General features: G+C 39.2%; 2 protein-coding genes, 1 long non-coding RNA gene and 1 other non-coding gene across 4 annotated transcripts; 1 reads left to right on the top strand and 3 right to left on the bottom strand.

The window, feature by feature from the left end:
- Positions 1 to 300: 300 nt before the first annotated feature.
- Positions 301 to 6441, top strand: LOC121253932 (dipeptidyl aminopeptidase 4). The gene is given in 8 exon segments (XM_041153852.1): positions 301 to 319; positions 650 to 728; positions 1431 to 1909; positions 2896 to 3090; positions 3578 to 3607; positions 3814 to 4612; positions 4615 to 4922; positions 5685 to 6441. Coding segments are annotated over 6 exon segments (2334 nt in total). The 5' UTR covers positions 301 to 319; positions 650 to 728; positions 1431 to 1459; the 3' UTR covers positions 6237 to 6441.
- A 3659-nt stretch (positions 6442 to 10100) lies between these two features.
- On the bottom strand, positions 10101 to 11562 carry LOC121253931. The gene is made up of 2 exons (XR_005938535.1): positions 11215 to 11562; positions 10101 to 11091 (listed from the first exon to the last, which is right to left on the bottom strand). It is a non-coding gene; the product is annotated as an uncharacterized LOC121253931 (long non-coding RNA).
- A 3909-nt stretch (positions 11563 to 15471) lies between these two features.
- On the bottom strand, positions 15472 to 21346 carry LOC121253930 (probable sulfate transporter 3.3). The gene is given in 14 exon segments (XM_041153851.1): positions 15472 to 15772; positions 15948 to 16024; positions 16123 to 16208; positions 16350 to 16540; positions 16660 to 16946; positions 17073 to 17199; positions 17310 to 17426; positions 17550 to 17663; positions 19449 to 19514; positions 20127 to 20298; positions 20475 to 20682; positions 20811 to 20859; positions 21011 to 21228; positions 21231 to 21346. Coding segments are annotated over 14 exon segments (1968 nt in total). The 5' UTR covers positions 21313 to 21346; the 3' UTR covers positions 15472 to 15598.
- Positions 21347 to 23822: 2476 nt separating this feature from the next.
- On the bottom strand, positions 23823 to 23904 carry TRNAS-AGA. The gene has a single exon. It is a non-coding gene; the product is annotated as a tRNA-Ser (tRNA).
- Between the last annotated feature and the right edge of the window lie 379 nt (positions 23905 to 24283).

Genomic DNA, 24283 nt, shown 5'->3' with positions numbered 1-24283 from the left:
CAAAAAAAAAATAAAATAATAACTGATCATTTTTATTAATTTTACGAAAAATTCAAATATTAATGGACACTGAAAAGAGAATAAGGACGAAATTTCATTTAAAAACACTTTTTTAATTATTAAATTAAAAAAATTAAAAAAAAAATTGGTACAAGATTTCGGTAGAAATTTATGTGGAAATAGTATTTTCCTTGTGAATTTGAAGATCAACGCGAGTGGCCGCGTGTAAATATAAACGGAACAGTACTCCTAAAATTCAACGGATAAATCGAAAAATTAGTTCATCCCAGAGAGTTCCTTCGGATTCAACGCGTTTCAGGTTCTCTATTAAAAACTCCAAGAAGACCCGTAAAGAGAGATCTTGCCCAAACTCCGATTCTTGGAGAATCGATTCCTCTGCTTATTCCGATTCCTCATTTAAAGAAAGATTCGTTTTTTTCCGAGGAATCCAGAATCCGATAACATATCTCTCTTTTCTTTTTTTCTCGCTTTCATGGACGATCTTTTTCAGCTCTTTCTAAGGTTTTGGTTTCAGTCAATTTCTAAGATTCTCCTTGAGAACAAACAGAAAATAAGTACTGGGTCGATTTTGCCCATTTTAGTTTTTATTGTTTTGGTATTTATGGAGAAAAGTTATGGTTCGGTGCAGGTTCATATTCTATGATCGGATCCAGTTGATGATCTTCGAGAGCTTTGTTAGAGAGCTGATTCGTGGAGTTTCTTAGGAGGTTGGTATTGTTGAAATGTGTATCTAAGTGATGATTTTGGAATTGCTTTTTCCTTTTTCGTAACTCTTTTCGGTTGTTGAGAAGATTTGGTAGAATTATTAAGACCTAGAATTTGATTATCGCGTTCTTCTTTGAGAGTGGTTTTGTTGTTGAATTGCTAAAAATTTTGTTTTAGTTGGCGAAACAACTTCGGAAAATGCGAAGAAAAAAATAAGATTCTTTGTTAATGTGTTCTGACTCTAGTTTTTTGCGAGAGCTTGGGACTCTTAGATAATACTGTTTATGCTCTCTAATTTTCTGTTAGAAGTCATGATGAACTGATCTATCGATCTATGTTGAGTACACATTTTTGTTTGTATCTTTTGTTTTTATTGGGCTTTATTAATGAAGAATCTTAGTCCTACAGTTATAAAGAAACTAAGATATAAGGTTCAATTTATTTCACTTCGTTGCTTTTCTCATTAACCTTGATGGCTATAATCACATTTGGTTAGAATCAGTTTTTCCAAGTGTTGTCCTTTTTGTTGAACTACATTTTCTTAAATCAAACAGAAGTGTATTATTAGCACATTTGATCGATTAATTTTTACCAAGTGTTGTCCTTTTTGTTGAACTACATTTTCTTAAGAATCAAACAGAAGTGTATTATTAGCACATTTGATCGATTGATTTGTCACTCAATAATTTCACATTTTGCTTCAGGTTGATTGGCACTTGTTAGTGCACCACTAATGCAATCAGTTGACAGGGACAAGAAGGAAAAGAAGAAGAATCTGAAGCGTTCAAGATCGTCTCTTTGCAATATGCCTTTGACTGACTCAAACGTTGCACCACCTCTTGACAGCTGTACTCTCTTCCCTGTTGAAGAGATTGTCCAAACCCCATTGCCTGGTTGTGGTGTGCCTTCTGCAATCAGTTTCAGTCCCGATGACAGTATAATAACTTTTTTGTTTAGTCCTGATCACACTTTGAATAGGAAGGTTTTTGCTTTTGATCTCAAGACTCGCAAACAAGAATTGTTTTTTAGTCCCCCGGATGGTGGACTGGATGAGAGTAATATATCACCAGAAGAGAAGTTGAGGAGGGAAAGACTGAGGGAGCGTGGGTTAGGAGTAACTCGGTACGAATGGGTGAAGATGGGATTAACAAAGAAAGCAATCATGGTGCCCTTGCCAGCTGGGGTTTGTTTTTTTATCCCTTACACTAACGGTATTATGTATTATGCCACAATTGGATTATATGATAAGTCCCACTCTCCCCTTTTTGAATCATTGCCCTCTTCCCTAGCATTTGCTTTTTATATTTTTTCTTAGATAATATTATATATGTCTGCAATGGGTTTGTTGTACCGTTGATATCACAAATTCAAGAGGATAAACCCTTTGGTTTCTTTCTCTTGTTTTAAGCTTGTTTATAACAATGAAGTTGGAAATTTGATGGTGGTAAGAAATTGTGTTTTAGGTCCATGTTCATCTTTTTGGTTTCCTAAGGCGATGTGTACTAGCATCTTAATATTTGTGATTTTTTTTTTCGGAAAAAGGGGGGGGGGGGGGTGAGGTTTCATGGACCCCATCATCTCATTACTGATACCATTTATAACACAAATATCTCCTCTATCATGACCTCCTTCATCACCTCTACATAACCGCCTTTGCACTTGGAATTATATCCACCATTGCCTGAGCGGTCTCTGCTGTTATCCACTCTCTTGCCATCACCACCATCCTGATTCCCTTATTGGTTCCTCTAATATATAAATCTTCAGCTTTATGACACCTTCAGCACTGGGGCTCTATTAGGATTTGTTACAAATTTGTGGATGGCAGATGGACTTGTTGTATGCATGTTAACCTGGATTTTCTTTTCTACCCATCTTATGACTTCATTTGATGGAGTTGGAACTCATCTGACACTCAGCTCAACCCACATTTCATACATTAGTTAAATGTGACAACATGGTCTGCCTATCAGGAATCCATTTTCTCTTCTAATTGTAATTATTTGTCCCATCAATGCAGTTAGTGCTTAATGATCACTACCCAAGCTCACCTTTTTCATTATTATCTTGGCATTTTGTCTACAGATGTTCTAGTTGAACTCTTGCTAGTACTATGAGCTTGAAATAGTTTGGTTTACACTGATGATTTGTTCTTCTCGCTATGGACAGATTTATTTCCAGGATTTTTCTTCTTCAAAACCAGAGCTTAAGATTCCAAGTGCAGTGTGTTCACCTATTGTTGATCCACATCTATCCCCAGATGGCACAATGGTTGCTTATGTGAGGGATTGGGAATTGCATGTACTCAATCTCTTGCGCAATGAATCGAAACAGTTGACTTATGGTGCCAACGGAAGTTCTTTGGTATGTAAAATGCTGACATGGATTCACACCTTGCCCCATTTAGCTGGAGTCATGGCAGGTTCATTATTTGTTCAATATCTATCCCCTATATAGACAACATGGTTATGGTTGGGAACAAATGAAACATCTGTGAATTGGCCATGGCCCTGCTGTACCTCGTCTGTCCAAACTCGTCAAAGAAATACACTTTCATGTGCCTGAAAGTATAATTTGACATTTTATCTTCTCATTTCAAATTGTTTCAATTTTGTGGTTGCGATAATAAGGTGATTTGTAGGTTTTCAAACTACAACTTATCAGATTGACAAAATAGTGCAGTGGTCTTTCTGGCTATTATATTAGTGATTTGTTTGCTTTACTCATAAGAGTATAACTTTTACTTTCCCTTGGAATTGTGTTGGATGGAACAAGTTAACCTTCTAGTCTCTTGAAGTTCTATTAAACTTTTTCCTTCTTGCTTATGACACTATATCCTTGCGTATTGCAGACTCATGGCCTTGCTGAATATATAGCTCAGGTGAGAATTTCATTTGATCTTCTTTTGCATTTTATAATATATAAAGCTAGGCAATTGTTTGGTTTCCTTCTTGTCAGTAGTTCCTGCTTCTGAGCATTCAAGTGTCAAAATATTTTGATTTCAGATGCAAAAAAGAAAAAAAAAAATGTTTATTTGTTCGTATTATTTATTTTTTGAAATAAAGTTGAAGATGTTCCTTATTGCAGGAGGAGATGGAACGGAAGAATGGATACTGGTGGTCATTAGACAGCAAATTCATCGCATTTACCCAAGTTGATTCTGCAGAGATACCTCTTTTCAGAATAATGCACCAAGGTAAAAGCTCAGTTGGTTCAGAGGCACAGGAGGACCATGCTTATCCATTTGCTGGAGCTTCAAATGTCAAAGTTCGCCTTGGGGTAGTGTCTGCTGCTGGTGGTCCTATTACTTGGATGGATCTTCTCTGTGGAGGAGCAGATCAGGCAAACAATGAGGAGGAATATTTGGCTAGAGTCCATTGGATGCATGGGAATATTCTCATAGCTCAGGTTTTGAACCGTTCGCACTCTAAACTAAAGATGCTTAAGTTTGATATCAAGAAAGGCCAAAGTGAAATAATATTGATAGAAGAACAGGGTACATGGGTTAATTTACATGACTGCTTCACACCTCTGGACAAAGGAGTCACCAGATTTTCTGGGGGATTTATCTGGGCGAGTGAACAAACCGGATTTAGACATATATACCTGCATGATGCAAATGGGACTTGCTTAGGACCTATAACTGAAGGGGACTGGATGGTTGAGCAAATTGCTGGTGTAAACGAGGCTGCAGGGCTTGTATATTTCACTGGGACATTAGATGGGCCTTTGGAATCTAACCTTTACCGTGCTAAACTATTCACAGATGGAATCAGACCCCTGGAGGCCCCAGTGAGATTGACTCAGAGCAAAGGAAAACATGTGGTTGTGCTTGATCATCACATGCGAACTTTTGTTGATATTCATGATTCTCTTGATTCTCCCCCAGGGTTTCAATTTGCTCATTGGAAGATGGAAGCTTAATCATGCCTCTGTATGAGCAGCCATGTACCATTCCCAAACTCAAAGGGCTTCTACTTGAGCCTCCAGAGATACTTAAAATACCAGCAAATGATGGAACTACATTGTATGGGGCTTTATATAAGCCTGATGTAACAAGATTTGGGCCTCCACCTTACAAAACCTTAGTCAGTGTGTATGGTGGTCCAAGTGTACAGCTTGTTTGTGATTCTTGGGCAAATACAGTTGACATGAGAGCACAGTATCTACGAAGCCAAGGCATCCTTGTCTGGAAGGTCAGTATTTTCTGCATAAATATATGATTGCTTACCTGGTTTGGTTTTCATTTATTAAATTTCTAAAAGGTACAAGCTAATGGAGTTTGTTGACCTTGAAAGGGATAGAATGGCAAAGAAATAAACATGTAGCTGGTCTCAATTAGTTATAAGGAATTTATAGAGCCTCCATCTGTTAATTTTGATCTAGTTGACCAGAGTAGAGTTGAACTTCTGATCTAACTGTCACTAGACTTAAACATACTCTGATTATTCAACGCTGTAAAACTAAGCATGCATATGATCATTTTCTAGTTAAGAGACATGACTAAACTACGACCAGAATTTTTTGTCACTCTCTTTGTTAGCTAGGGTTCATGGTAACTTGTTAGACATGGTAGCTACATCTACATACAAAATGCAGAGGCAGACTAAAGGAGAGTGAATTTTCATCAAAGTAGGTTTTTTTGTTCCTGGTTTCTTTCCCTGTCCAAAACTGGATGTGTTGCTTAGATATTGTAAATCTAACCCACTTATAAAAAATTACTTCAAATCCAACCCCTTTTTTGGTCAAGTCTGGAATCCCGATCCTCCACATGTTTTGAGGTGTCAAACATAAGTCTGGAGTGGATAGTGGATACCCCACTTGTTTTGTCAAACATATCGATAAAAGCTAACTTCTGCCTGCTTCTCGAGCAGGGCTTATCCAACATCATACTACCTCTTTTGAAAAATTGATAGGCGTAAGGCTCAATTTTTTATATTTTCTTACCATTTGTACAGATGGACAATAGAGGAACTGCTCGACGGGGGCTTAAGTTTGAAGGCTCTTTAAAATTCAAGGCTGGCCAGATTGATGCTGATGATCAGCTGACTGGAGCTGAATGGCTTATTAAACGAGGGCTTGCTAAAGTTGGCCATATTGGGTTGTATGGGTGGAGTTATGGTGGATATCTTTCAGCTATGACCTTGGCCAGGTTTCCTGATGTCTTCTGTTGTGCTGTGTCTGGTGCCCCTGTAACGGCCTGGGATGGGTACGATACATTTTACACTGAGAAATACATGGGATTGCCTTCTGAGAATCCATCGGGTTATGAGAACAGTTGTGTAATGCACCATGTGCACAAGGTGAAAGGGAGGTTGTTACTTGTGCATGGCATGATCGATGAAAATGTACACTTCAGGCACACTGCGAGGCTAGTGAATGCACTTGTTATGGCTGGAAAGCCTTATGAATTATTAATTTTTCCAGACGAACGCCACATGCCTCGCCGACACCGGGATCGAATTTATATGGAAGAGAGGATTTGGGACTTCATAGAGAGGAGTCTGTGAAGTAACAAGTTTTTTTTTTTTTTTTTTGGGGGGGGGGGGGGGGGGGGGGGGGGGGGGGCGCTTTTATTTTCTTTTACTTTCCAAGGGAGATCTATGTTCCAATTCCTTTTTATTATCTCTGTAAAATATGGAAGACCCGTATGGCACCTTTCAGCCTTTTTTAATAAGCCGTCAAGTGGATTTTGTGTATAAAAAGCCCCACATTATGGAAATATGCGGTAAGAGCCACTACCAAATGGTCATTTCAATAGAAACTAGACTCTCTCAGACAGTTTCACATTTAAGGTGCTTTCTTTACACCTAGGAATGTGAATAAGAAGAGTGGATAAGGGTAATCATGCATGATTTCAAAATCATCTTAAAAAAATGGGTATTCACCTCACTACATGGGTATTCACAAACCCTTGAGGATGGTTGAGAGCTTGTATCATGGACTTTGAGGATACTTGGATTGATAACTTATCCTTAGTGGAATTTGCCTATAATAATAGTTATTAGACGAGTATTGGGATGTCACGAGGCTTTATGTGGGTGGGAGGCATAGTTGTCCACTCTATTGGGATGAAGTCGGAGAGAGAAATTTTGGGACCACCCGAAATTGTAGAAAGGATATGTGAGAAAATTGAGTTAATTCGAAGGAGATTGCAAACAACTTAAAGCATACAAAGAGTTATGTGAATAAATGAGGAAAGATTTTGAAGTTTGAGATTGGAGATAAAGTAACTTTGCGAGTCGCACCAATGAAGGGCGTTATGAGTTTTGATAAAAATGGCAAATGGAGTTCTCGTTATCTTGGACCATTTCAGATTTTAGTAAAAGTTGGTCTAGTTACATATTGACTTGCACCACCACTTGCCATATCCAGGATATATAACGTCTTTCATATTTCTACGCTTTGGAAATACATACCCAAACCCTCTCACATATTAGATTACAAGTCATTGCAACTTAGAGGGAGTCATTGCAACTTAGAGGAAATTTGTCGTATGAGGAAACCTCAATCTGAATTGTAGATCCCAAAGAGCAAGTGGTACGTTGTGATGCTCTCCAGTTTATACTTCTCCCCCATTGCTCCTCAGTTCCTACACATAACACTCTCATGCTAGGGCTTGCTCACCTCATGCTTCCCCCACTTCGCCTTCAGTTGGGAACTTTATCTTAAGGTGGTATGTGGATGTAACTGCCCTGAGATTGTTCAATGTTGGTTGCCCCAGTATAGTATTATACGAGAAGGGTGCCTTCATGACTAAGAAATCGGTCATGGTGGTCGCGATATGCATCCCTTTTCCCGCCATGACCGGGAGGGTAATGACGCCTACCAGTTGGATTTGATCCCCAGAGAAGCTCTTCAGCAGTGTCGGCGAGGGTCTCAGCTTAGTGGCATCTATGCCCATTTTTACAAAAGCCTCCCAAAATAATGTCTATTGAGCTCTCATTGTCAATGAGGATGCGCCTGGTACTGTAATTAGTGACCATAAGGGTTACCACTAGTGCATCATCATGAGGGTACAATACTCCTTCATAATCTTCTTCTTTGAAAAAGATAGTTACTAAAGCATCAAGTTTTTTGTGCTTGGGTGACCTGTCCTCTACATAAATTTCTTCTTATCTTGCCCTTCGGGCATGCATCTTTCTGCTAGACAAGGATGCTCCATCCCTAGCAAATCCGCCTGCTATTGTTCTGATTTCACCTAGGGGATCCTGTCCCTATCATTATTCTGAGGCGCCTTGTCCTTGTCGTTATTACTGGCATCTTCCCTCGATGGGCACTGCTTATCCAGGCTGCTACTTCTACGGGGATTGTGTCCTCTCACAAATCGTAGTTTGGGTTTTGTCTGTTCCATGACCATTCGTTCAAGCTCTCTAGTGCCCACCAACTCGATCACTCTCTTCTTCATGGTCGTGCAATTCTCTGTCCAGTGTGAGCTTGTTTGATAGAATTTATAGTAGTGTCTGTCGATTCTAAGCTATCGGTATTCTCTTCTTGACTCTTCCTTTTCTTGCACGTTTAAATCATTGTGGATGAGTCGGGTATTATGCTCTTGTCACCTTTCATGCCTCCTGTCTTGGTGGTTCGGTGAAACTTTCTTGTCTTCCGAACTGCCTTTGCATTCCGCCATCAGCTCCCCCTTCCTTGGCTCTACAAAAGCTTGTAATGTATATTTGATGTTAATGAAGTCATCCGTCCTATCCATGAACTCTCTCAGGGTAGAGGGGGTTCTTTCTAGCCAATTCAACCATGAACGGGTTGCGTGGCTAGATCTCGCCTAACAAGGTGGCTAGAGTGATTTTCTAGTCTTGGTCATCTGTCGTCAACCTTTCTTTATTAAAGCAGGTGAGGTATGTCTTCAGGCACTCATCTTCCCACTGTTAGATGGTAAGGAGGTACGCTGCTGGGCGCCTACGACTCCTGCTGGGCATAAATTGTGTTAAAAATTTCTTGGGAGTGTGATATGCGCCTTGAAGTTCTCCAAGTGATTTACCTGGTCCTTGGACCCATCATACATCTCCATCTGTGGCACTTTAAATTTCAACGGGAGCGGCACGACCATTACTTTTGCACTATAAGGCAAATTTGTGCTGCTCAACAGTTGTTCCACCGAGGAAGATCCTCCAATCTTCTTCACCATCTCCTTGTACATATCGGCGAGGCTGCATAGTTCATCATGCAACTTCTTATTTTCCACGTCCTTCACGTTCATTCTCTCATTGCTATGTGCTTCTCCTTCTCCCTGTTTGCTATGGATGGGTATGGTAGCACCACCAATGGAGATGTTGCGGCGCTTGAATTCCTTGTTCTCTTTCCTTAGTTTTTCCATGGCGTCTTCAGTTGCTGCTAATCGTGTTTCTATGTTTGCAGGCGTCGCTTCCAATTCACGAGTTGCTTGAGAACGTGTCACAATTGGCATGAGGGAACCATGTTGAAGTCTAATGAAAACTTAAATCACAGATTGCAGTATCCTATCAATGGCGTCACTGTAAAGGACATGTCCCACCACCGGTTGTGATCGTTAACTTGCAAATCGTTAAATGGGCGGAGTGGTACGCATGTGACACCTTAACCTTTTATGCTTAAGTCAGTAATGAGTGAGAGATAATAATTCAAGAATGTTTAATTGAATCGATTGAAAGTTACCTGCGGCCCCTATATATAGGCATGGAGAATATTGGATGAATACTATGAACAGATTAACTTTGCACAATGCTTAGCCATCAAGATGCTTATCCTTGATGTATCGGAATTATCTAATCACCACGTGATCGATATTCATAATGTGAGATTTTATCCCTCCCTAATAAATAGGGCGGTTAGGGTCTTTGTTAAGCTACACGACTCATTTAAGTCCTTTATGGATGATGAGCCTTGGGCTCCCAATTTGGGCCAGACCAATATTAACTCCTTAAGCAACAATATTGTTGTCGGTACTACGAGTATTTCTTATTTGCAATGCAAGTATGACAATCGATACTTTATGTAAGATTTTGGCAACTGAATGATTTTCAGTGTTATTGTCAATTTCTTATTTGCAACTGACATATTATCATTGGTCTATTCATTTATTATTTGCAATGAAAAAATTGTTGTTGTTAATTACTAGTAGTCCGTTGATAATCGAGATTTTGTTTTTTACTGCTTTTTACAACGAACAAATACATCGTTAGTAATATATTTTCTTATTGCAACGAATATATCTGTCAGTATTATTCCTAGAATCGTTGGGAAGTAAATTCATATGCTAGATCTTATGTTAACTGCAATGATAATTTTCCAAAGGAAAATATTTTGTTGCAATTTGAGCTATTTGCAATGCCATAACTTTGATCGTTACGAAAGCTCAACTTTGTTATAGTGTCGTACAACGATAAACAAAACAGTATATCTCTGTTGATGTTGTATTTCGCAACCCGACCAACTCTGTGGGAGCCTAGTTTGTCCACCTGCTACTATAGAGAAATGAGGGCTTCAAGGTGGTGGGGGACACCTCCGATACTAAAGTCAGTGTGTGATTTCCTTATGAAGATTATGAATTGAAGTATCAAAGTGTCTGACCCCCCCCCCCCCTCTTTCTGAGGGAAGGGGTATATATATTCCTAGTCGGGGCGATCCTCGGGAAGGAGATGGTAGGGGTGTCGTTTCATACTGGGGTCGTGTGTCCTTGCCATCTTCATGCTGCACAGCAGACCTGCCAGGCTCAATTGTGGCTATTACTGACAACCCAGGAGGCACGTCGTGGCATGCCCAGCCTCGAGATTCATTAAATGCAGCATGGCTTCCTATTGTGGTGTGCCTGTTTCCGTCCCCATTAAATGCAGCGTGCCCTCGATCAGATACATCCATCCCTTAGGCCTGTTCAGACGCCGGGGTCGAGGGCCAAGAACCGTCCCTGGATGTCGGCCCGCAGTGGTGTCAGACAATTCTGCCTTCCATCGTCTGGCTAGCGCGTGTAGCCTGACTGCTTCCCCTCCTAGGCCTCCTGGGCTGACCTGGCTTGGCCTAGCCCTTGTCCTCGAGCCCTAGAACTGTTCGGGCCTTGTGAGTTGGGCCTACTCCTCCTGACCTGGTTTTGGGGATTACTCCCTTCATAGTACTCCGTGAATTCTGAGCACACACTTATGGTGGGAATTCAAAACATTCTTGTCATGCCTTCCTTAGGCACGTACCTCGTAGTTGTTCTCCCGGTCATTAATGCTTGAAGGCACCTCGGTTTCTGTCGTCTCTCCAACTTCTCGACGATTAGATTTGGTAGGGGCATTTCCCTACGTCCCGACCGTGCATTGGCTTGTGCATCACACGTGCCTGACGTGGCTTCCTACGTCTACGAGGATCCACGCCGGTTGGGTTCCATGAGGCCACCTGCCCATGTCATCTAATGTTTGTGTTGCCTCGATTTTTGCAATCTCTCCAACTTCTCGACGGTTGGATTTGGTGGGGGCATTTCCCCACGTCCCGGGACGTGCATTGGCCCGTGCACCACACTCACCTGTGTCATCAGCAACACCTTGGTTTCCATTGCCTCGTTGTATGCGTAGCCCTATATAAGGCCCTTTCTCCCTTATCTTTTCCCCGTTATTGCCTCACTCTTCTCTGAGCTTTCCTTCGACGCAACCGTCTCTGTTCCTCTGAGCTTTCGGAGCCCCTCTTCTTCACTTTTCCCCGTTGTTGCCTCACTTTTCTCTAAGCTTTCCACCGTCACATCCCTCTTTGTTCCTTTGAGCTTTTGGTGCCCCTTTTCTTCTCTCTCGCTGCCGTCTTCAGCGGTCTCCATGGTCCCAAAAAGTTCTTCCAGCACCAAGACTTTGTACTTCGCCGGGAGGAGTTGGTAGTTGTCGGTCTCCCCCAATGACCTCCAGGCATTTAAGGCGAAGTACAACATCCCTGCATCGGCAATTTTGGAGGTCTCAGGGCTTTGAGTACCCGCTGTGGACTCTAATGGTATGGCGGCCTACATGATGCTTTACCACTTCATGTTTGTGAATGGACTTCATCTCCCGTTCTGCCACCCCTTTCACGACGTTCTCAACTTCTTGGGGTTGACCCCTGCATAACTCCACCCAAATGCCTGGCAACTCCTGGTGGCTAGTTGCATCATCTATCGGAGGGTGCTCAGTGCCAGTTTTGAAGAATACTCCTACTTGATGGCTCAGGAGTTCCTGTTGCTGTATCGCGTGCTACACCTCGACGAGAGTTTGTGTTGTTTCCAGGTGCGCACAGCCAGGAGGCGCATTGCCAGCCTGGAATCTCGCCACTCGCATATCAAGGATTGGTCCTGAAAGTTCTTCTTCGTCTCAGGCTCAGGCTGGGAGTATCCTGAAAGAGAAGACGTCCACCAGGAGTTTCTTGTTCGGGCCATTTGGTCGTATGTCCCTATCTCCAAGAGCCTGTCCATCAACTTGTCCAAGGAGGAGGCCAGGCTAGCGACAGTGCTATCCTGGGTATTGACCCACCCTCACGACGTGGTGTTGTCTAACATCAACATTAGGAGTTACCTAACCGTTCCCAACCGCTCATACGTGCTTAGTCGGGACTTCTTGAACCACCCCTCGTCACCTCGGGGTCAGAAGCGTCACTTTAATCTTCCCGCGGTTGGTAGCAAGGGGAAACGACCAAAGATGGGTCACGACGAAGTCAGTGGGGTTCATTGAAGAGAGGCCAGGGGATCCCAAAGCAGAGAGGGCGCGTCTCGGAGTGAAGCTAGGGGGACCAGACCACCTTCTCCTTGTAGGGTGTTAAGGGGAGAGGCCTGGGGTCCCAACGTGTGCAGCCTAAACGCCCATATATCCTAGTTCCCCCCACCTAGGGACTACTTCTTTCCTAGGGGCTCAACGCTTGACGTTCGCCCATTTCGCTGGAGTTCATCGTCGAGGAGGAGGAAGATGATGACGTTTTTAGGGCCGCCTTCTTCAACGCCTTCATTGAACCAGCTCTTCGTGGGGGCCTAGTTGCGGAGTTGCGTCTCCTTTGAGGAGACCCTTGCATGGGAGGCCACTCTGCCTATCCCCCTATCGAGCACATTGGGGGTCTCTAGCCCCTCCTTCTGTCGCAAAGACCGTTGACTAGGAGGGTGCTAATCCCTCCATCTCTCTAAGTACCGGGGCAAGGGCTCCCTCCTCATCTACAATCTCGAGGCCCAATGATAGGGAGGAGGTGGGCCCGAGCTCCCCCTTCATTGTGGAGCTAAACAACGATCGGGTGTTAATCCCGTCACCTTCTATGCGTTCCCCCTCGGAGTCGGAGGTGGACTCCTACGTCACCTCTTTGGAGGGGGCGTCCCAGCATAGTCCTTCGACTGGAGAGTCGGGCTCAACCGAGGGGGAAGCCATGCTGGTGATCTATGAGGGCCCCCTCCCATGATGACTGAGGAACCCTCTTCGGGTCTTGCCGTATTTGGTGGACCTATGCGGCCCTGGGAGGTGGAGGCTGGTGTGCAGGAAGCCTCTAGTGTGGGCCCTTCCTTAGAGTCCATCCAAGACGTGCCGGGGCCTTCATGGCAGTTGATGGGTGTCGCAACCTCCTCCCATGTCGGGGCAGCGGTGAGTCAGACCACTGGCCAGGGTTTTGAGAGGGCCTAGGCTGAGGCGATAGAGTGGGAGGCTAAGAAACTAAGGTCTCTCTTTGCCCAAGTATGACGTTCCTATCTAGCTTTTCCTACAGATCATTTCTTTTCCTTCTTCTAACTGTTCCTCGTACTGCAAGCTGCAGATCAACTGGCGGGCGTGATTGTCGAAGAGTACGGGGAGCTCGAGGAGGAAAACAAGGTGCATCGATCCCTGGCTCTCTTTGCCTGCCTGGAGATTTGCAAGGCGAATCGGGAGGTCAAGGTCCTCTCCCTGGAGCATGACGGGTTGATAGAAGACAGCCTTGAAGGAGCACCATAGGTTTCTGAGCGAGAAGGGCCAGAAGCTCAAGGGGAAGAAGACCGCGCTGAAGCGAGAGCAGGCTAGGGTCAAGGAGGAGCTCTCCCGGGTCTCCTTGGAGTGCAGACGTCTTCGAGACAAGCATGCCGACACCCATAGGGACTTAAAGATGAGGGAGGAAAAGCTACAGTAGACCCGAAAGGGGGTTCTGGCCCTTCGGAAAAAGAAGGATTTGATGGCTCGGGAGCAGGCCTCAACCGCCAGGCGATGCTCGATGCAACTATTCAAACACTTCTCGCTTGTTCGGGAAGTTTGACGCCAGATGGCAAGGGTTCAGGGAACAAGGCTCTAGCTCGTAGCTTCGAAGTCAAGTTGGTGAATACGACGAACACTATCTTGGCTTGAGACACACAGATCTCGTCCATGGAGTCCAGCCAAGTGGCCAGTGCCAAGTACTTGGAGGAGATTAGGTCCCAAATCCAAGGAATCATGCGGTCGTGTGTTCGAATCCCACAGACAAGCCACTGTTGATGTCGTGTTTCTCAGCCCAAGCAACTCTGTGGGGGCTTAGTTTGTCAACCTGCTACTATAGACAAATGAGGGCTTCAGGGTGGTGGGGGTACCTCCGATGCTAAAGTTCGTGTGTGATTTCCTTATGAAGATTATGAATTAAAGTGTCAAAGTGTCTGAACGCCCCACCCCCCTCCCAATCACTGAGGGAAGGGATATATATATATATACCTGGTCGGGGCGATCCTCAGAAGGAGATGGTGGGGGTGTCCCTGCCATCTTCCTATTGCGCAGCAAACCTGCCAGGCTTGATCATGGCTACTATTGACAACCCAAGAGGCACGCCGTGGCGTGCCTAGTCTCGGAATTCATTAAATGCGGCATGACTCCCTGTCGTGGCGTGTCTGTTTCTATCCCCATTAAATGCGACGTGCCCCAGGTCAGGTGTGTCCATTCCTTAGGCCTATCCAGACACCGAGATCCAGGTACAGGGACTATCCCTAGATGTCGACCCGCAATGATGTCAGACAATTCTGCCTTCCATCCTCTGGCTAGTGCATGTAGTCCGACTGCTTCCCCTCTTGAGCCTATTGGGCCAACTTGGCCCGGCCCAACCCTTGTCTTTGGGCCCTGGAACTATTCCATCCATCTCCTATCAATTTATCTAACGTGGCATTATTGCGGCCAAATGGCAGCAAATCAAGACGCAACAACGTGGCATTGAAATGTCACACATGCTCTTATTAAAAAATAACAAATCTTAAAAACAAAAATAAAAAATAAAACTTAAAACAAAAAATAATTACTAAAAAAAGCTGGTGAAGCTCTCCACCAAAAGGCAATTTTTGTTCTGAATTCATTGCTTTTTAAATATTATTATTTTTGTTAATCATTAATATTATTTTTATTTTTATTTGTTTGTTTTAATGATTTTTATATTTTAAATTTTCATTTATTTTCTTCTCATTTTTTAATATTTTTCCTTAATTATTTTTTAAGCTTTTTTAAATAGTACTTGTCCTCTCAGCTTTCCATCTTTCCTTTAGTACACGTTTTCAAAAGCTTATCTAAAATTTTCTTTTATCTATCTTTTATTTTTTTTTCAATTTCTTTATATATCTATTTACACATTTACCATTTGGGACTACCGAATTATATATAAGCTTGGTTGATGATCCATATGTATCATAAGAGAAATGCCTATATATATATATATATAAGGTGTTGAACAACATGATGCAGCTAGGCAACTTGCCTCATTTGCTCTGATTCTTTTTGGAGCTACAAGCTTCTTAGACAATATTAGAATTGAACTTTCTCAAGTAAAATTTACAAGCTTTTTTAGTTAAGTTGGAAGGCACATTAGATATGTAGAAATTAAAATTAAACTTTGCTTTACACTCATTAATATTCATTAATGATCTTATTGATCTTCTGCATTTACATGCAGCATGCATGCATGCAATTGATAATGAGCAATATATACTAGTAATTGTTTATGTCCCTTCACCACACATGGTTGAAGACTGACCCTTCAATATTGTTAATGAAAGTGAAGATACAGCTTCTCCAATTGTCAAGTAAAGGTTATCCGGTCTCATGAGATCCCGAGCTTCGTCTGCATTCTGCAGTTTGTCCATAACCTCCCCCAGAGGATTCACCAAGATAAGCTGCATGTGATCAAACCACGTTAATTTGAAGTACTATGAGATATATTATATATTGGAGTTTTGACATATATACACATACATCGATCCAGTGAACAAATCACTACAACTGGTTTAATTAGAACGTATATATATATACAATGAACGGATAAGATCGACTGAGAGTTCATGTCATTACCTCAACACCTTTCTTTTCCATTGCTTTCCTCAAATCCTTGAATAGAACGATTCCACTTGTGTCTATGGAACTCACAGCTGAAAAAGTGTATTATATATAATTAATGTTACATGTATGTGTTCATGAAATGGTATATATATATTCTCAAAAAAATAAAAATAAAAAATGAATTTACCTGACAAATCCAAAATCACATATTGGAGGGTTGATTGTTTTTTAATATCTTCTTCCGCTTCATATTCTTCTATCCATCTCAAAATCCTTCGTAATAGAAGCCATTTATAGAAAAACATATTAAAAAAAAGGGGACCAAAATTAGTGCATAAACTGACATCATTTGCCAAAAAAAAAAAAAAGAAAAGAAAAAGAAACAGGAACATGAATTAATTAACTTATATATACCTTTCATTAAGGTACGTGATGTTAGCAAAATTGATGGGAGATTCAACGCTTAGAATGAGGAAACCAGGGACTGTCGTGGCTTCCTTGTAATGATGAAGATTTCGGTATATATCCGTCCCAGGTATTTTCCCCAACATCAATGTTTTTGGCCTTGTAATCTGCAGGAGGATCTTGAAAACAGATATTCCAACCTGCTCATGATTAAGAACATCACCATCAATATTCCATTTCATGCACAATATAAAAATTTCATATGGAACGAAACACCCAGCTTTTAGTGAAAATAACACCCAAGAATGCATACACTTACCGCAATGGCGAGGCCTTCTTGGACTGAGATGAAAATAACACCCAAGAATGCACATAAAGTGACGAGAAAATCGAACTTATCGATCTTCCAAATGTGATATGCAGACGGGATATCAATGAGGCCAACCACTGCCGAGACTATGATTGCACCCAATACAACATTAGGTGTGTATTGAAAGAGAGGCATGAGGAAGAGGAGTGTCACCATGACTGTCACAGACATTACTATGTTAGAAGCTGCTGTTTTTGCTCCTGCATTGTGATTGACAGCTGACCTCGAGAAAGCACCTGAATTTATTCAAAGTTTTTGTTAGTAATTAATAAAATTCAGAATGAAGAATAACAATATTTCTCACAAGAAAGTTTAGGAATAAGACTCAAACGGGTGGGACGGGACATCATGTGTGCAGGCACCTGTAGTAACGTAGCAAGAAGTGGAGGAGCCAACCATATTCATCAACCCAATAGCTATCATTTCCTTGTTTCCATCTACTCGGTAGTCCTTTAGAGCAGCAAAAGTCCTTCCCACAGCAATGCCTTCCTGTTTGAAACAAAATTAAAACAAAAATCGATTAGCATTAATTTTGTGGTTATAAAAACCAGAAAAACATGATTACAGAATATTGAATAATGGGAAATAAAAGTACTTACTGTGAGGGATAGGATGCCAGTGACCAGCCCTGTCTTCATTACCAGTCCTAGGTGGATACCATGAAAATGCATCATGTGCCATGAAGGTGGGTTCAATCCTTGTTGTAGTTTTCCAATCTACAAATCAAAACAGCTTAAAAATTAGTAATGAGGATTTTTGTTACGTTGGCCGCGGCCATAAGTGAACCTAATTTGAGTCTCCAAATAGGAAGTAGTAGGGCCTTGCAAATAACTAATTACCACGCTAATGCCATGATGATTAGCCTTGAATGCAAAGACCAGAAGGGTTGAGAGGATCACAGACACAAGAGGGGCTCCAGCTGAAACCCAGAACAGCTTTGGTTTTCTCATGCTCTGCATTATATATATATATATATATATATATATATATATATATAAGATCATCACGCAACTAATTAAATGTTATTATTCAATGGAAAATGAATTAAGTTGAATTGGAATGAAAAACTAATAAAAAATAATGAATAAGAACTAAGAAGTAGTACTCGATCGAGAGCCTTTCTTCACAATATGGTAAATATATATATGTAAGTGAAAAGTAAAACTATGGTTTTGGTAAAGTGGTTATAGTGGCGCCATTTAGACTTCTTAAGGCGTTTTTACTCGACTTAATTGCAAAAATAGCTTTGGTAATCATGAGTAGCTGAGAAGCGCAACCACAGTCGACATGATTTGTCAATATTGTTATAATATGTAGTTAATTAATGATGGCATCCAAGGTACTAAATAATATAAACTATTCACAAGAACATTATTGATTATTACTTATGTAATTTATAACTTCACTCCGGAGTTTATTAAATGTCGCATTTCTTCGATTAATAATTATAAAATATTAGATATATATATATATATAGAAAAAAAAAATACAGAGCGTAGGAAATTAGAATACCAAAGTACTATTCCAAATTAACTCTATTTTAAATTATCTAATATTTATATATCGATATGACTTTCAAATTTAAACAGAGAAATTTGAATATCCTTTTTTAAATTTATTGTTTTATTGAACTTTTAGAAAGTAAATATATAGGTAGACTTGAGAAATTATTTAAATATAATTTTCAAGAGTCCTTTTTTAAAAAAAAAAAAATTATAAAAATTGTATCGATTGCTGTGTTTAAATCATAATTAAATAATAATTGAATAAAAAGTTGAAATAGATAGATCTAGAAAAAGCTGAGATTTAAAACATTTGATTTGATTTTTTAAAAAAGATGAAAATATTTGTTAAACCAAACATGTGAGAAATTTTTTTTTTTCTATTAAAGAAAAAAATAATAAAAATATGATATATTAAATTTATTTTATAATAAAATAATTTTATAATTTAATATATCAATTTTGTATATGAATAGCGACAACTTTAATCATGACAACAATTGACACGTGTTTGCATGCAAAAATTTCAGCTAAAATACGATCGAGTGGTAGTTGAAATAACTAGCTAGCATACACATATTATAAGGCAACCATGCATGCACCTAATTTTAGGTGTAGCATGATCGATATACGTACGAATTAAGGTCATCCAATAATATTAATGCCAATCACCATATACCACAAGTATATATGCATTAATTAATACATGATGAGACAGTGATCAATTATATAAATTATTGTCGTTGATCCCATGTGTGTTTACTCGTATCGAACGGTTGTAATCCATGCAACCGCCATGCAGGGCAAGCTCAAGTGTAAGGAGCTGGTGAATCATAACCGTCCATACATAATTAATACATGAAGTACTATATATGTCATGGAAGTATATATGTATTAAGAGTAATGCTATACATCACAACATCATCTTCCTTTCATCCTACTCTATAAGATATGGTATATTTATTATCATTAGATGATAAAGAATCATCTAATAAATGATCATTTAATAGTGATAAATGTGTCACATCATATATAGTGAGATGAAAGTGAGATGGTGTTGTAGTGTATAGAATTTTCCATACATTAATTGTCGCACTACAAGAAAATTATTTATTTGTGATAAGTTATTTTCTGTGAAAATAATATTCATTTTTTTTTAAGTGACGGGTGCTAGCTGTGCTTGCAGAAAAATATATTATTAGATAAAAAGGATAGATCGATCGAATATTAACATACAACGTGTCTTGCCACCAAGAGTAAGACGAGGAAGCAAAATCCCATCACTATGGTTTGCCATGACCACTGCACATAAAAGTCGATGATCATGAACATCATGTTAAGAACAACGAAAAGAAAAAAAAAAAAAAAAAAAATACCAACATCATATTACACATACGTCATGTATCACCCGATCAAGCATCATATCATGTTTGTTTTTTTTTTTTTTTTGACGTATTTTATATGACTTTTTATAAGAAATCATTTAAAGTACTGCATCTACGTCGTATGAATATATATGATTAAAGATGACAAATTTAAGAAGAAATGATCTGTAGAATATTTAAGAAGAAATGATCTGTAGAATTATTATATATATATATATATAATAAAGGGAGTACTAATAATTAAGTACTGTTACATAGTACTTAATTAGGTATTATTATTAGGGAAATTGTTTTACGTTAATTAATACTGTTATTCATATATAGTATTATATATTAATGCTTCTTTCTATTAGCAAAAAAAAAAAGGCTTTAAATTAATTACTAGCTTGCTTAATTGCTAGCAATTAATATACTCCGGGCTACGTTACTTTATTTGTAACCGTAGGATTAATTTTCGATTGTTTAATTAACGCGCCTCGTCATAAATCCTGTGAATGAGATCTAAATCAAGAGATTATTACGTGCGTACCTCTTTTATGTTGTGAAAAACAGAGCTTAAAACAGGAACCAAACCCATTTGTTTGGTAAAATGGGTGATTCCGAGGAGGCCTTTAAGCTGTTGCAGAGAGACTATAATAGCAGCTCCAGCCATGAACCCAATCAGAGTAGCTTTCGAGAGAAAGTCAATAATAAATCCAAGCCTGCAATTCATCCCAAAACAGCAAAATTTTCAGCCTGCAATGTTATATATTAACCCAGAAAATATATGCTAATATATATTGTTTTCAGTACTCTTGATCAGAGTATAGGGAGGGAAAGGAAGAGAGAAAAGGGATATGGAAGATTAAGAGCTAAAGAAAAAGGAAAAGTTCATGACCTTAAGAATCCTAAAGAAGCTTGGAAGAGACCAGCAAAGAAGGTTGAAGTAAAGGCCAGCTGAAGAAACAAGACGGGATCGTTGTTGGGAGAGACTTCTTGCATAAGCATGGATCCCAGTACAAGGGAAGCAATAGAAACAGGTCCTACAGCCAGGTCCCTAGAACTTCCAAGAACAGCATACACAAGTGGAGGAACAAAGCTGGAATCTTTATGTAAATCCAGGAAAAAGAAAAGAAAAAAAAAATTAAGAATCATGAATAATAAAACAGCGTGCTAGCTAGCTTTAAAGGTAAAAGAAGTATTATAGGCATGACCAAAAACGAGTACTACTCACAGAGACCCACAATAGGAGGTAGATTGGCAAGGTTAGCATAACTGATACCCTGAAACAATAAAAGCAACACATAAATTTGTACAAAAGAAAACAGGTTCAAATGCGCTTAGTTCACTTTAGACGACATAAAAGAGAATGAAATGAAATGAAAGGATAGAAAAAGATGAACACACAGAAACCGAGATGATCAAGTAATTAACCTGAGGAATGGCTAAGCTTGCAATAGTGAGACCAGAAACAATGTCGGACTTAAAGAGTTTGAGGCTGTAATTAGGACCCCAGTTAAGGATAGGAAAGATATACTGAGCTCCAAGAATGAATTTGGTCTTCAATGGTTGTCCTTTGAATTGGCGCAAAGGGTCATCGGGGAAGAAGGTTTCCTTGAGCCTGGTCTTGAGCTTTTGTAAGGTGCTCCTAGGGGCGGTGGGACAACTTTGTGTGGTTCCATCCTTATTTCCAAGCAGTGGGAGTCCATGCTACCGGCGTTAATATTGGGCTCCATAAGAGAGAGAGAGAGAGAGAGAGAGAGAGAGAGAATTGGAATGGTTTGGTTCTCTTCTGATGAGCAATCCTGACTCCTTTTTATGTTCCTCTTCACCCCATCTGCAGTCAGCCTCTCCGGAGACCGCTAAAATACAAATTAGTACTGGGCCGCTATATAGCTAATAGCAAAAAAAGAAAACAATAGTATTAAACACCAATACATCTAGATATATATATATATATATATATATATATATATATATATATATATCTATATGTATGTGAGCCTTATCAAAATAGCATAATAATGGTGGTTGAGCCCACTCACTTTTTTGGCACGTTGAAAAGGGCCTTAGCTCTGTAAATTTACCCTCACTAGAGGGTTTTTTCCTCTTGTTTAGTATTTGAAAACCCTTAAGAATTAAAGAGCCATAGCAAATGAAGATACGAGCTCAGTAAGAGAGAGAGAGAGAGAGAGTAGAGATCAGAGCATTGAAAGTACATAGACGAGAGTGCCATGGATATGGCTATACATATGTCATTTGTGGCCAACAGAGACGGAATATTCTAGAGGATCCGGAGTGAGCATTCACTACTCCCCTCTTCTTCTTCTTCTTCAGTTCTCTCTCTCTCTTGCACGAATATTGGTGCACTTTTCTAAGCTAAGCTGTTTATGAATTTTATGAGCTGGATGTTTAATACCGCTCAGAGATGGAAAAGAGAGCCATAAAAGTCGTCGGTAACTTGTATTTGCGAGGAAGATCAAGCATTTACATGCAAACACATGGCAATAACGTGGAAACGACACCATGCATGACCTACCTACCGAAAGCACCGGCCCCGCCCACCTTACTCATACCCTCGTGCAAATAAATCACCATCTTATCTTAGATAAAGATGTTTTGTTTTGAAATTGATCTACTGATCATTAGAATTTGCTTGACGCGGCGAAAGAAAGATGATCAATGCCAAATAATTAAAGACTGATCTCTGTACTGCTCACAGGTTATATATTTCGGTTCCCATTTCCCAATCCTCCTACGAACATGGTCTGCAGGCATCACTAGCTAGCATTCTTTGTTTGGCGTTGATTGGCTCCAGCCTCCACACACACACCCACAAAAGTGGGTTGGCTAATTCACAAGTACGTACGATTACTGACCGCCATTATATATCTACCTTTTGTGGGCAGCTCTCGGCCTCCACCTTTTTATTTATTTATTTATACTTTAGAACGTTAAAATGGCGTCGTGTAGTATTTCCGGAGTCATTGATGCGATTGGTTGGATTAATTTTTTTAATATAAAATAATTATTTTAACCAATATATAAGTAAAGTATTCAAAGAATATATAAAAATGACTGTACAGATAAAACTTCTTTTTTTTTTCCTTCTTTACGTACGGTATAATAAACGTTCTTATAAACTTAAAAACAATTAGAAATTGATATATTATATAAAGTAGCAAATTAAGATCAATTTGGGAAGGAAAAGCATCCAAGGACCAAGTCATATTAATACGTAAGATAGATTTTTAATGAATTAATTATGAAATTATGGTTTTTCCTAAAAGTTAATTTAAGTTGATGGAAATAATATTTAATTAAATGACATAAAATGTAGAGTTGGATTTCGAATCAATACTTCTGTTCTCAATGCATATATATGAAATCACAATTTTTTTTAAAAAATTAAATTAATAAATAAGAAATAAATTTTATTATTTATTTTATACGAAACACGACTTTTGGGCGAAATATGAAGCGACTAAAGATGATCTGAAATGGGCCGACCACTATCCGTTGTACGTACGTAGGTAGTTGCATACCAACGCACTAGTTTAGATTGTGTTAGCTGCACTACTTCCCGTTCTTGTGGATGATTGCTACCATGCATGATGATTGTGGAACAGATCAAGATCATGAATTAATCCTTGACGCGCACAAGTCAGTTGACTGACTAGAATAACATTAAAAACAAATTATATATATAAGTTTATCACTAATTTGTGATATTTTATCACTATAATGTATGTCATAAATATGTCTCTAAATTGAGTGTTGAAAATATTTTGTATTAAATTTTGAGTTAAGTCTATAATATTGTTTTTGGTATTATAACGTACGTGGCACAATAAACACTTCTATTTCTTTTAATACTTGTTTATGCATCCAAAGATAATTTATTGGATCTACCATAATTATGAGTACTACTACACTCACAAAAAAATTATACAAAAATAAAATTATAAACTGACATGATTTCATCTGATTCGTTAAATCTATTTTATTACGTCAAGGTTTTAGGTTGCGTTTAAATGTTAAACTGAGTTGAGATGATAAAATATTATTAAAATATTATTTTTTAATATTATTATTATTTTAAGATTTAAAAAAATTAAATTATTTATTATATTTTATATTAAAATTTAAAAAAATTATAATAATGAGTTGACATGATTTTAAGTTCCAAACTTATCCGGTTTTAATTACCTGTCATAGAGGCAAGATAAAAAGCAAAAAGATGGTACGTGGGCGGCAGGATTCGAACCTGTGCGGGCAGAGCCCACATGATTTCTAGTCATGCCCGATAACCACTCCGGCACGCCCACCTAGAAATTTGGATTTGTCCTTAATTTATCATGTTGTAGAGATAAGCAATAAAGTTCAGTGAATCTTAGATTGGACCAGGATAAAGAGATACGGGCATGAAAAGAAAAGGAAAATTAAAGCAAGAAGGAGATATTAGAACTTTGAAGAGGACCCCATGCTGCATGCACCTATTTGTTTGTGTCAAACTAAAAGTGTGGAGGTTGCACAATAGTGACATCACATTGGGGGAACAAACTTTCTTAAAAGATTAAATTTTAACAATTTTAACATATCCAAGAAGTCATTAACTAGTCAAGAAACAATACATATATATATATATATATGTCAAGAAAAATATCATAACATATTTAATTCTAAAATTTTATTTTATTTTATTTT

This window comes from Juglans microcarpa x Juglans regia, chromosome 3D (genome assembly GCF_004785595.1).
Source record: "Juglans microcarpa x Juglans regia isolate MS1-56 chromosome 3D, Jm3101_v1.0, whole genome shotgun sequence".
Taxonomy (NCBI): Eukaryota; Viridiplantae; Streptophyta; class Magnoliopsida; order Fagales; family Juglandaceae; genus Juglans; species Juglans microcarpa x Juglans regia.
Note: the sequence above shows the minus strand (reverse complement) of the source record. Positions and strands in the feature narration are given on the sequence as shown.